This window comes from Myripristis murdjan, chromosome 1, assembly GCF_902150065.1.
Source record: "Myripristis murdjan chromosome 1, fMyrMur1.1, whole genome shotgun sequence".
NCBI lineage: Eukaryota > Metazoa > Chordata > Actinopteri > Holocentriformes > Holocentridae > Myripristis > Myripristis murdjan.
The window spans coordinates 1,996,330-2,009,675 of record NC_043980.1 but is presented as its reverse complement, the minus strand read 5'-3'; the positions used below and the strand labels follow the sequence as shown (position 1 = coordinate 2,009,675).

At 45.6% G+C, this 13,346-nt stretch overlaps 2 protein-coding genes across 4 annotated transcripts in view; both read right to left on the bottom strand.

The window, feature by feature from the left end:
• The window catches only part of LOC115357589 (atlastin-2), a 41,667-nt gene extending 37,142 nt beyond the window's left edge, over positions 1–4,525 (bottom strand). For all 3 annotated transcript variants that reach the window (XM_030049175.1, XM_030049338.1, XM_030049255.1), the window contains exon 1: positions 4,423–4,525. In XM_030049175.1, coding sequence (XP_029905035.1) covers positions 4,423–4,510 — 88 coding nt within the window. In that variant the 5' untranslated portion in view covers positions 4,511–4,525. The remainder of the gene's footprint in view (positions 1–4,422) is intronic.
• A 5,960-nt stretch (positions 4,526–10,485) lies between these two features.
• Positions 10,486–13,346, bottom strand: part of hnrnpll (heterogeneous nuclear ribonucleoprotein L like) — a 49,451-nt gene continuing 46,590 nt past the window's right edge. The window contains exons 12-13 of the mRNA XM_030049587.1: positions 13,132–13,230; positions 10,486–11,366 (exon numbers count right to left, since the gene is read on the bottom strand). Of these exons, the coding sequence (XP_029905447.1) occupies positions 11,311–11,366; positions 13,132–13,230 (155 nt within the window). The 3' untranslated portion in view covers positions 10,486–11,310. The remainder of the gene's footprint in view (positions 11,367–13,131; positions 13,231–13,346) is intronic.

Here is a 13,346-nt window from a genome sequence, read left to right as displayed (position 1 = left end):
TTAATTTCAACGATTTATTTAAACGCATCTCAGTGACAAGTCAACACGCCACTGGGAGGAGCCGGGAATCGAACCAGCAACCCTCCAGTTATTAGACAGCCTCTCTGCCTCCGGCAGCCTCGTGGTTATGTGTCTCTCTTACCGCTCAGACCTCAGCCCTCCCATGTGATTACCCAGCAGGCCGAGCGATCTGACAGCTCCTCGGGAGCCACAGCGGCCTCATTCAGGTCAGCGTTCAGCCGGCCGGGCCATGTGAGCGGCCGCGGGCAGCCACAGGCCCCCCGCTCCGCCCAGCCTGCCCCCGGCCCCCCGCCCTGCCCAGCCTGCCCCCGGCCCCCCGCCCCGCTCAGCCTGCCCCGGGCCGGGCCGCATGAAGGGCCAACATGAAGCGCTACACAACACAGAGGCCGTCTGACCGGCTGCACCACACAAAGTCGGATCATGGACGCTTCCCAAAACACTTCCGCTGAGGACAGATGTGTGCCAGAGGTTCAGGTAAACACACCTGTCCGTCCATCACACCGAGCCTTCAGCCGACACTCATAACACTGACGCAGCTGGTAAAGGAATATTACAACGTTTGGTGCAAAATGCCCTTTTCCCATCTCCCCAGACTGAGACCAGATGTTGGACACCAAGTCCACCTCTGGACGTCCAGTGGTTCAGTTCCTATGGGTAGCATTTTATCTTAGCTTAGCATAAAGACTTGAAGTCTATGGGAGTCGTTAGCCTCTGTCAAAGTGAAAACTAAACCTTGAGCAGCTCTGAGTCACACAGAGGATCATGAGGGTCTGAAACATGTCAGTCTACAGCTAAACAGCTAAACAGCTGTAAATATATACACGTCAGCTCTCAGCTGATCTGAGAGCTGTGTGGTGAAGCAGCACTGAGTACAGCTCTTCAGGTTAACCAGCATGCTTCACTGCACGATTCTCATTCCACCGCCAAACTGTTTCACAGCAGAGCCGTCCCGCCCGGTCAGACCGTGGCCTTCCATCAGCCTGACGCTTCACAGCAGGAAACAGGAAGACGGAGGCTCGGCGGAGGAATCTGGCTCATGTCTGAGCCGAGCGGCGCTCTGAGGCTCAGGACCGGCCTGACGGGCGGCGGGGAGCCGACCCCCGGACCTCATCCTGCTCAGCCTGCTGCATAATAACAGTCTGTCTGCAGGAACTACCACACACACACACACACACACAAACAACTCAGATCAGCTGCGATCAGCTGGCCTGGAGACTGGTTATTCAGGTCTCTCTGTAAAGGTTCAGTTCGTTAGCAGTGGATTTAAAGGGACAGCTCACCATTTAGAAAAATGTGACACCTCACCTCACCCCCCGCCCCGCTGTGATGTGGGACAGCAGTGGCGCTCTCTTCTAGGGCTGGAACAATACACTTACCGCCTGATTCAATATGTGTTGTGATTCTTAAGTATTGCGATTCAATATTCGGACTTAATGTGATTTTAGTTTTCTGAATCCTCCTCTTGTTTGAGGTTGTAAAGTCTGATGAGGCTGTGATTCTCCTAGAGGTCACTAGAGGTCATTTTCTCCAGCGACGTCCAGTTGGACAAAAGTCTGTGCCTGCAGTGAAATGGCTGCTATGGGGGCCAACATCATCACACAGGAATCAAATGTGGCTCATTGAATCCACAAGAGTCTCAGCTTTCCAGTCAAAGCAACTGATGCAGCTCCTGAGCCGCGGCTGCCCAGAGAACCCATTTTCATTCAGAGGTCAGGAGGTCAGAGGTCAAGGGGACCCTGCTGGAAATCACCATGCTCGATTCTCCCTCTCCAAAATTCAGCTGAACTTTGAAGTGATATTTAGCCGCCTCACCGAAAACCCAGCGTGACACGCCTGGTACCAACGGATTCCTTAGGTCATCTAGTTTCACATGATACCATTCACATTTACGTTAAATCAATTTGCTTATTAAAAAAAAATCATTAAAAAATTGTGATAATTAAGTGAATTGATTTTTTTCCCCCCACCACACCCACTGTCTTCCTCTCACTGTTACGAACTGCAACTCTTTGGATCACAGAAGAAGAAGCTTAAGATCCAAAGAATCCTGAGAACGTTGTTATTTTTGTCCTCGGTGTGTGTTCCTGTGTCCAATGAAGAAAGCAAATGATAGCAAACTCCAGCGGTCTTCCTCCCGTCCCCGTGGCGGCTCCTCTGGGCGGAGGGATACAGGAAGTGCAGAGGTTGCTGGGTCTGTGTGGATGCAGGTAGAACAGGTAGGATGCTGATGGCTCGCTGGTTTTTGTGAGCATTTAATTTGGGGAGGCAACGCTTACAAAGTGATGCTCAACCTTTTACAAACAGATCCTCCGCACACTGACTCAAACTTTACTTTCACACTTTATTTAGAGGGAACAACGCGTTTCGCCTCAGCCTCTTCAGGTTCACCTCAAATCTGGCCTGATCATTTCCCGGTGTGTTTTTTTAAATGCTTGTGGGTCACCTGACCAATTTCACTGTTAGAGCCCGACTCAGGCAAAGAAACATAGAAACCATCAATGATATATTAGGCAAGGAAACAGAATAGAAATATGAGAGAGTACTAGAAAGCACTATATAAGCTAGAGACCTCATATTTAGAAATACAATACACATCTCTCATGTAGCACAAAAATATGACAAAAGTAAAATATATCCCGCAAACTTATCTCTTAAAGAAAACAAGTCAAGTCATGTGAATCATTCACACCGAACGGTTCGACAGTAAATAGTTCATTGATCCAAAAAGCTTTCCTGTGATGCTGAACCTTCTCTGAGTGGATTGAGGTGGTTATTCTTCAGAATGTTAGCCGGGGGGACGCAGGCTAACAGTTAGCAGCATGTGGAGCTCCAGCACTCAGTGACAATGACAGGAAGATGAAATAGCACCACTGCTGTAATACATAACAGCTAGCAGGGAAGTGAAATAATATATATATTTTTTTAAATGGGTAAACTACCCCTTTAACTGTTTCACAACTGAGATGAACCATAAAGAAATCTACTTTCACACACCTTCCAGTGCTGCCAATCCAATCCTCTAAAAGATTATCAGCTGATAATCTGTGAGAATATTTAGATTTTCATCTTGACAAACACCTGTCAGCTAACAAAAGACTTCATGCAAGCTAACTGCACTGGAGCTAGCAGCTAGCTTGTTTTGACCTAACACCTTGGAAGGATTAGCTCCCCTGTGTTAACACACACACACACACACACACACACTAGTTACGTGCGAGCTAATGGCTGCTGGCAGTCAAAAGTTAAAACAAAGGCGTGATGAGCAGGCAGCGTGAAGGAGCTGGGAGCTACCTGCTCACGTCGCTGCACCTGTCCGCGAGCCCGCCGCGCGCCCCCGCCGCGCCAGGCTCCATTCAAAACACCTGTCCGCTCAGCGCCTCCACGCGCACCTTCAAACCCACGGCCGGAATAACACGGGAGTCACGGCGCTCTGGATCCACAGGATGCTCTCTTCACTTCGGCACACAGACAGTATACAAACCACGATGTGCTTTAATAAAATATTTAGGTTTAATAAGAGGCTCGTCTGCATTTTCCCACCAATGAAATCCACAGAAACTGGGCTTTAGGACAGATTCAGACTGAATGAACAAACGGGTTTATGGTTTATTGGAATGCCGATTCTAAAAATAGCGATGAGCGCTTCAGAAACTGAGTCACTGTGTGTGTGTGTGTGTGTGTGTGTGTGTGTGTGTGTGTGTGTGTGTGTGTGTGTGTCTCTGACAGATTACTGGACGCTGGTGTAAAGCGCTCCCTGTGATTCAGGTGAAACACGGTGTGTCGTCTCTGTCCTTTAGCACCACAGAGCATTAAATAACAGACTCGGCTCGGGCTCGGGTTCGGGTTCGGGTTCGGGTTAGGGGTTAGGGGTTAGGGGTTAGGGTTAGGGGTTAGGGTTAGGGTTAGGGGTTAGGTTAGGGGTTAGGGTTAGGGTTAGGGTTAGGGGTTAGGGGTTAGGGTTAGGGTTAGCTGAAGGCCAGCGGGCTTTGACAGGCTTCACACAGCAGAACAATGCAGAATGAGCTGGAAGTGGCTAGCCTCCATGCTAACGAGCCCGCTAACAACAAACAGGCTTAGCGCTTAGCGGCGGCTGCGGGTTAATATAGTCAGAAATTAAACGGTAATCAGACGAGCTGGCGTCCCTTAACGAAGCAAACATCCACGGGGAGAGTCCGCGGCACGGGCTGGCTGCTGCCCGGGGACGGAGTGAGGCTGTGCGGCGGGGTGAGGATGCGGTGCGGCGGGATGCGGGAGGAGATGCGCTCCCCGGGCTGAGCGGAGCCTGCGGGACATTTCACACCGCCGACACCGAGAGGGGAGCCGGGGCCCAGCGGCCGCCCCGAGCCGCCTCACACGCCGCCGCCCCGCCGCACCGTGAGCACCGCCGCCCCGCAGGCTTACCTTCTGTCAGGATGCTGTTTCGGTGACTCCGCTGCTTCAGCCTGCTCGCCTCCGCCGCCATGTTGACCTGCTCATAGCAGACTGCCATGACGTCACAGCGGCCGGAGCGCGCCGAGCGTCTCCGCGGGGTCCTAAAGCCCGCGAGCCACACACAGCTGGTGGTGAGGAGGAGGAGGATGAAGGAGAAGAAGAAGAAGAAGAAGAAGAAGAAGAAGAAGAAGAAGAAGAAGAAGAAGAAGAAGAGAGCATTGTGATGATGATGAAGATGATGATTTACCTTTATTGATTCAATTTGATTCATATGACAGCTGCAGTCAGACAGAAGAGTTAACAGCAAAACAAGAAGCACAGAAAGAGATAGATAGATAGATAGATAGATAGATACTTTATTCATCCCGAAGGAAATTCAGTTTTCAGCAGTATCAACAGAGTACAAGATTAAGTAAATCAAAAATAAAGAATAAGTAAATCAAAAATAAAGAATAAGTACATCAAAAATAAAGAATAAAAGATGACCCTCGAGGTCTAAAGATCTAAGTACCCAATGTGCAAAAAAAAAAAGAAAACAAACAATGTGCAAAAAAAACCAATAATCGATGTATACAATGTAGAAAGGTAGAAGACAGACACACAGACAGACAGGCAGACAGATAGACAGACAGGCAGACAGATAGACAGACAGGCAGATAGACAGACAGACAGGTAATCAGCTGCTCTGCCTCATGTTAAAAAGCAGCACAGGGGCAGGAAGAGGCGGAGTCAAATGTCTCAAATCTGACGAAATAATTAATTCAGGTGGGTTGCAGGTTATTATTAGATTATGAATGTGTGCACGCAGGTTCAAGATGGCATCGGGGCTGATCACTAATACACACACACACACACACACACACACACACACTACTACAAACTACTGGAGATAGGAGAGTCGAGAGCAAACACAGTGAGAGAGACGCAGAGGCAGGGCAAGCCAGTGTGTGTGTGCGTGTGTGCGTGCGTGCGTGCGTGCGTGTGTGTGTGTGTGTGTGTGTGTGCAAAATAAGTCGTAGTCGTAGTTTTTCAATAGTTTGAGTAAAAACACCTAAATAATGTGGAGAATTAACTAGACTTAAAAAGGTGAAGTAAGGAAATTCCAGTAGACAGTTACGTGACATTTGCAGTGTCATTCTGTGGGAAATCATTTCCTTTAATTTCCGTCCTGACCTGTGAGGGGCTGTGCAGGAAGGAAGCAGCTCCACACCCTGAATGACAGGAAACTGGGACTTTGAAAAGCACAGAAAAAGCAGCGCTCGCTGCGGGATGCGAGCTGGCGTTCCTGTGGCACTGAAACAGAAAGTGGAAAGGTTCTTCTCAAAGATCTGTGAAGAACAAGGTTCCCCTAATGAAGCGTGAGAACCCTCATCTTAACTCATGAAGGCTGGGAGGAGAGCCTGGCATGTTTTATTCTCCTTACTGGGTTTTCCTGTCATTTGTCACCCCTCTGTATATTATTTAAATATATATATATATATATAATAGTTTTCCAGTCACATTTCTCAGTATTTTTTTTTTTTTTATTTGCAGTAAAATAAAATGTATATTAATTTTTGTAATTTATTATTTTATATTTAAGGGAAAAAAAAAAAAAGACATAACAATAACAACAACAATAACAACACCCGGGCTCAGACATGTAAAATAAAATTAGAAAAAAATACCTGCGACACTACTTTAGGAAAAATAAATAAATAAATAAATAATGATGATAACAATGATAAATTAGAGAAAACAAATTACTTATTTAAAAAGTAAATAAGTAAATAAATAAAAATAAAATAAATAATAAAAAAGGAAAAAAGAGAAAAAAGTAAAATAGAATAAATAAATAGATAAATTAAGTACACAGGTAACATAAATGAATGGACAAACCAATAAACAATAAAGCTACCAGTTATCTGTCAACTGTCCTGGTGTCATCCAGGTGGGTAAGGAAGGTAAGGGGCCCCAAAGAGCCAAAAACCTTCCAGCTGAATCAGTCCTTGTGAAGCTGAGTCTTTCCATTTATTATGACTGAAGCCACATCAGCCAGTCAGCTCTGAGAGCAGGGGGGAGACGCTGACCTCCTGCACCAAACACACCTCACACACACACACCGCATTAAACACACTGCACTAAACACACCTCACACACACACACTGTGAGTTTACTTTACTTTAGTTTTGTAAGAACAGGGTTAGGGTTAGTGTTGGTTCCAGTTCGCTAAGTGTCAGTTGACATCATGAGGCTGAGGCAGGAAGCGGTGAGGCTCTGATCCGCAGCGTCAGCGGCTCTGAGGCCGCGGCTGAAGGAAGGTGTGATGTCACGCCGTCACGCCGCCTCGCCCCGGGCGGCCAAACCCCAAAGCAGAGAGACAGACAGGCTGTTCCTCTGGCCTCGTGACTTTGTCCTCACGGAAAATTGATTGAGGGGGAAAAGATCAGCTGGTTTCACCCTGACAGACTGCTTCCTGTCTGTCTGTCTGCCTGCCTGCCTGCCTGCCTGCCTGCCTGTCTGCCTGTCTGTCTGTCTGTCTGTCTTGTGGTCTTTCTGTATGCCTGTCTCTGTCTGTCTGTCTCTCTGTATGCCTGTCTGTCTGTCTGTCTGTCTGTCTGTCTTTGAGTTTGATACTTTACTAAATCAAAACAGCATAAATGTGTGTGTATGTGTGTGTGTGTGTGTGTGTGTGTGTGTGTATGTGTGTGTGTTGTGTGTGTGTGTGTGTGTGTGAGTGGGAGTGTGGTCTCAGGTGGTCTCCTCCTCAGGTTCAGGTGTTCTCAGGTGGTCTCAGCTGTTCTCGAAAGACGTAAATTTATGAGAAAAAAATTCAGCTATTCTCTGAGCAGTTGACAAGCAGAAGTTTGCGGTTGGAGTATTCATAGACTTGAAAAAAGCCTTTGATACCATTGACCACAACATTCTGTTGGATAAGATGGAAAGATATGGGGTAAGGGGGGAAGCATTGACCTGGCTGAAGAGCTATATCCAAAATAGGAAACAATTTGTGCAGATGGGCGATTCTAAATCAAGTCTTGCCGAAATTAATTGTGGTGTACCACAGGGTTTGATTTTGGGGCCTAAATTGTTTATTATATATATAAATGACCTGTGGAAAGTATCAGAAATTATGAAATATGTGGTTTTTGCTGACGACACCAACACCTTTGCAACTGATAACAACCTGCCTAGACTAATTGAGAGGATCTCAGTGGAACTGGGCAAATTGAAGTTGTGGTTCGATTTGAATAAATTGTCTTTAAATCTGAAAAAAAAAAACTAAGTTCATAGTGTTTTTGGAAACAAAAAAACTCATCTGGATACAAAGGTGCTTACGTATTGATAATGTTGAACTGGAAAGGGTGTATGAGAGCCCCTTCCTGGGTGTCAAAATCGATCACAAATTCAGTTGGAAGCCCCATGTGAGTCAAGTAAGGTCAAAAGTTTCTAGAAGCATTGGTGTCCTGTGCAAAGTGAAGCACTTCCTCAATCAAAAATCTATGAAAACATGGTATAATGCTCTGATCCTGCCACATCTTTCATACTGTGTTGAAGTTTGGGGGAACACCTACAAGTCCACACTGCAGACTCTATGCACGATACAGAAAAAAGCAATAAGGATAATTAATAACGCGGGCTACCTAGAACATACCACACCACTGTTTCTAAAATCAAAAGCATTGAAATTCTTGGACTTGGTTAATTTGAAAACAGCTCAAATGGTATTCAAAGCTATGAATAATCTGCTGCCTGTAAACATTCAAAGACTATTCAGCATTAGAGACGGGCCATACGCTCTGAGGGGAACACTGATTTTAAAGCAACCTAGTGTTCGCACCACTCTGAAAACCCTGTGCATATCAGTTTGTGGAGTGAAACAGTGGAATGGTCTTCATGATAATGTTAAACTAAGCAGAAATGTCTTACATTTTAAAAAACGGTTCAAATTCATGATATTAGAAAAATACAGATTAGAAGGATAGTTGATTAGTGCTGTTTTTGGGAAGGGTATTACTCCCTTGGTAAGGGGTAAAAGGGTGCATTTGTAATTATGTATTTTTCCCTTGGTGTTACCAGTATTTGCTACATTTTTGGCTTGTTATGTTTTATACCTCATGGAAAGGGGTAAATAATTAATTTTCTTCTAAAAGAAGCATACAAAAGTCAAGACAAATAGGATGTAAATTATATTAGGGATACAATGATGTTGCAACAAAGGTTGCCGTTGTTTTTTTTTGTTTGTTTGTTTGTTTCGTTTTGTTTTTTACTAGAGATTGTTATTGTGAAGGTTATATGCTGAGATTAACATTAACTTCATGGAGTTGGGGGAGGCTTTAAATAAGCTATAGCTTCAGCCTTACCCTTTTGGCAGACTCATTTTGTCTTTTTTTTTCCACAGCTCAGCTGTGTCTTTGTTGTATTTTTGACATGATGGAATTATGAATTTGAACAAATAAATTCAAGAGATTAAAGTGGTAGATTTATGAAGGAAAAAACTAGCAAATTCAATTCAGTACCACCTGGAAAATTAGTTTTTCTTGTTTTTTTTCCATCTCCTCAGACGCCTCTGCTGCTGCTCGAAGTGCATCTGAAGCTGTAAACGCTTATAAACACAAAGCTCTTTATGGTGACCGTTGGCGTCACCGTTTCCTGTGACCTGCTGGAGCGGAGGGCGTCGGGTCAGGGCGTCGGGTCAGGGCGTCGGAGGGCGTCGGGTCACCGGCAGCGTGAACGTGGAGGACGGCAAAAAACGAAGAACCTCAATTTCAGATCCCATCTCCCCTCGCTCTGGCTTGTTAATCCTAATCCAGATTTAGGTCAAACCAGCCAACCTGTAGCCCGTCTCAACCCAGCGTTCGGATTATTAAAATAACACAGAAGTTTTTGTGTGTGTGCATGAAAAGGAACAGTCTCAGATTTTTTTAATAACCTGAGCATGCAGGTGTGTTTTTAGAAAAAACAAACTGCTAAGAGTTAGCGGTTAGCCTCCCATGCTGAGCTGTAGAACAGATCAGACTTAAACAAATGGACGGATTCTAGTGGCAAATTTATCCCAGAACAGAGCGGCTACAGATTTAATGTGCTGCAGTTTTAGCTTTTAGCTTTTTGTCAGCAAAATAATGGGTCGGAGATTTGCGCTGGAAAGCGGCAGCAGAACGCTGCGGGTCCAGAAACACGCAGATTAAAACAGTTTTAAACAGCAGCTTCAGGATTTTCCCCACTTGCTGTGTTTACATGGCCTCTAATATTCCACTTATAATCAGAATATCTGCCCAATCAGAGTAAAAATGCCTCATGTAAGCACCTCAATCAGAAGAGACGGACCTGATCAGAAGGAATTTTCAATCTGGATTAAAGATCTGCTGTAAACCTTTGATAATCTGTTCTTTCTGCTCATGTTTGTCCCACGTGGGAGGAACATCAAGTGACGGGATGAGTGTCCAGGAGGGACGGAAACACAACAACTGTTTTTGGTGTAAACAGTAAATCTGTAAAGGAGTGTAGAGCGGCTGGAAACCACGAGGCGTTCAAACGAGCTTAGAAAAGACGAACGAAGCCGGAATCCAGCGAACCACAGAGCACATCAAAAACCAACTTCCTGTTACAAGAATAAAAGCCCAAACCACCAGGCCAGGTTTCATTTTTACAGTCTGATGGGGGCGCCATCACTGGACAACATGACCTAGCCTGGATTATATTTATATTACATTCATATTTCCAGCAGATTAGATACTTCCCGGTCAGGAGGAACCACTTGTGGCGTGTAAACTCTCATCTGATCAGATCGCTTTATTTAGTCTCCATGGAAACAGTGAACCTGGAATCTGTGATGGGAATGATTTCAGATTGAGGAAATATCGTCCACGTAGCCGCAGCTGCTGAGACGACGCGGTGGATCCGGCACTCCGGGTTTAGGTAAAAGAGGATGTCATCAGCATATCGTCTGACCTCTGAGGCTCAAACAGGCCGACACTGCGCTTCAGAGAGGCTTTAATCCCACAATAAACACAGACCCTCAGCTCACACACACAGACACACACACACACACACTGACTGTTACTGAAATTCATCATTTAATTCATCATAAATTAAAACGATTTCATCTTCAGAAAGTTGTAAACTGACTCAGGACAGACAAGCTCCTCAATAACGTACATGAACAATATTTCATTATGAGTTGTGCTGATACACCTGATTTTATTTCAGACCCATTATCATGTAGAAGGATGACTACAACACGGACTGCAGAGAAATCTAAGTGGAAAATTTTTTATTGTTTGTCTCTCAAAAAAAAAAAAAAAATCACTAAAGTTATGGCTGCGGTTATGATTTTGATTGTTTTATTCGTTATTGCTGCAGTGGGGACACAGATGCCACATCGACTTATTTTTCCAGTTTATTTACAACATTTTGACCGTCGTCACTCTTCATGACAATGGGCCTTTCCAGAGAGACTCGGGCGTTTATTTCAGTTGTTACGTCTAATTTTGTAAGTGAAATTCTCAAAGTGGGCGGAAACATCGGCCACCTTCCAGCCAGTCAGACGTCCCGCCAGGTGCTGACATCATGCTGACATCGTCGGACCAAAAAAAACGTCACCTCGTCTTTCAGAGCGAGAACAAACATCGCAGCAGTCTGTCGTGAGGCGAACAGTCAAGTGTCGCCTTGATTTCTTCAAAACGTCCAATCACCTCCTCTGACGTCACTTCCTCTGACATCACAGTTCAAGGAAATGGGAAAAATCCATCCCCGCATCTCACAGATAAAAAATAAAGTAACCGTGGCTCTGGGAGTGACTGACCCGTCGGTCCATGCCTCCTCTCTGGTTGGACTGGGAGCGTACTGGGCATGTGCGGCGGCGATCTCGTCGTCTCTTTAAAGATGTGAGGACGTGGAGAAACAAAGCTTCAGGGTGAACGGGTTCGAGCCGTCTGGAGGTCAGAGGGACAGTTTGTGTCAGGACTAAAACTAAACCACATGAGCCTCTGTGAACGAAAACTACCACAAAATATCAAGACTTTTATCAAGAGATTTTCATCAAGAAATAAAAAAGAGAGGAAAAATACCGCAAAATAGATGAATGAAAACCTTTGTTTGCAATACAGATTACAGATTTATGTGCAAACTTTGTTTCTGATATTAAGTGCAGTATAAAAACAAATAATACAAAATACACGCAGCTAGTGCCAAATGAGGAATGTAGATCAATCTGTGTATGAAGGTCACAAACAAATAATTTCATGTGGGATTAACCAAGAAAAAAATGACAATTCATCTAATCTGTATCTGCTGCTGTGACTCCTCCTCCTGGACCCGGAGCTCCTTCCTGTGCAGAGAGGCAGAGCTCCAGCAGGAGAGATCTGCTCCAACATGAAGGCAGCAGATCAGAGAACACACTCCACGCTGAACATGGGACCACAGCGCCCCCCTGTGGTGACACAGTGGCTGTGCTACGGCAGAAAATAGGTGGGCCGTTTTGTCAGGAGGCTGGAGAGAGGCGTCATCATTATTCTTGGCAGGACGCGCTCGCTGCCTCTTTTGGTTTTGGTTCAAGTTAGGGTCAGGGTGGGGGCAAGGTTAGCCAATCAGAGACAAGGTAGGGGCGGGTCCTCCTGGAAAACAGGTGGGAAAAAAAGAGATCGCTGAAAGGTGTTGATGTGGATCCTTTCAAACATTTTTTCAGCTTCGTGTTGATCTTTTGTGTCTCGCTGATGGACCGACAAACACACTTTGTGCTTATGCCCGTCCCAGACCTCCAGGATCCCCCGTCCTGTTTCTGTTCCAGCTCTACTCTTGTATGTGGGCATTAGGTGTGTGGGCATTAGGTGTGTGGGCATTAGGTAAGATAAGATAAGATATTCCTTTATTAGTCCCACAGTGGGGAAATTTCCAGCATTACAGTAGCAAAGTGGATAGCAAAATATCAAGCAAATTTACATAATAAACAGATAATAAATAGCAGCAAGCAATATAAACACTATAAACAAGGAATATAGAAAAATAGAAATATGAACACTTTAAGCAGCAGAAAATGACCTAAACCAGAGGAACAACCCGCTCCAACGGAGGTTCAGGGTTAATGTGAAACCATGAGACCAAGTGACAGAACCCGACGCCCTGTACTGGGATTCAGGAACTATCATACTTGATCCAGCCTTATGGAAGCCTTCCAGGTGTGTGTGCATTAGGTGTGTGTGCATTGTGTGCATGAGGAACAAAACCCTACAGGACAGGACGGGGGGTCCTTGAGGTCTGGGCTGGGGCCCACTGAGATAAATGATCCTTGAATTTTGTCAGATCAGATACAGACACGGTCAGCGCGACGGCAGAAAACAGATGTGCCATTTGATGAACCAGGGGCCTCAAAGGGCGATCAGAGGTGGTTTGGTGTTGTTCCTCCCTCAGCGTGGAGTGTGTTCTCTGATCTGCTGCCTTCATGTTGGAGCAGATCTCTCCTGCTGCAGCTCTGCTTCTCTGCACAGGAAGGAGCTCCTGGTCCAGCAGGAGGAGGAGGAGGAGTCACGCTCACCTGGAGCAAACCCCGTTTCCATCGACTCAAACAGCAGAGGTTTTTGTCGACAAAAACTAGACTGAAACGAACAAAATTCAAACGACTGAAATGGGACAAAAGCTAAAAGGCACTGAGACTGGAAGAGAGCAGGCCTGCAGGCAGAGGCTGGACCAGCGGCTTCTTACTGGGGATCCTGATCTGGTGATGGTTCAGCACCGTCAGAGCCTCCACCGCCTCCGTCTTACCGTCAAACTCCAACAGACCAGACAGAGTCTTGGAGCTCGCTGCCCGAGGAGAGGGGAGCGCCAGGAGGAGGAGGAGGAGGAGGAGGAGAGGGAGGAGAGAGAGGAGAGGAAGGGGATGATGAAACAAGAACAAGAATAATACTGTAATTTTAAAA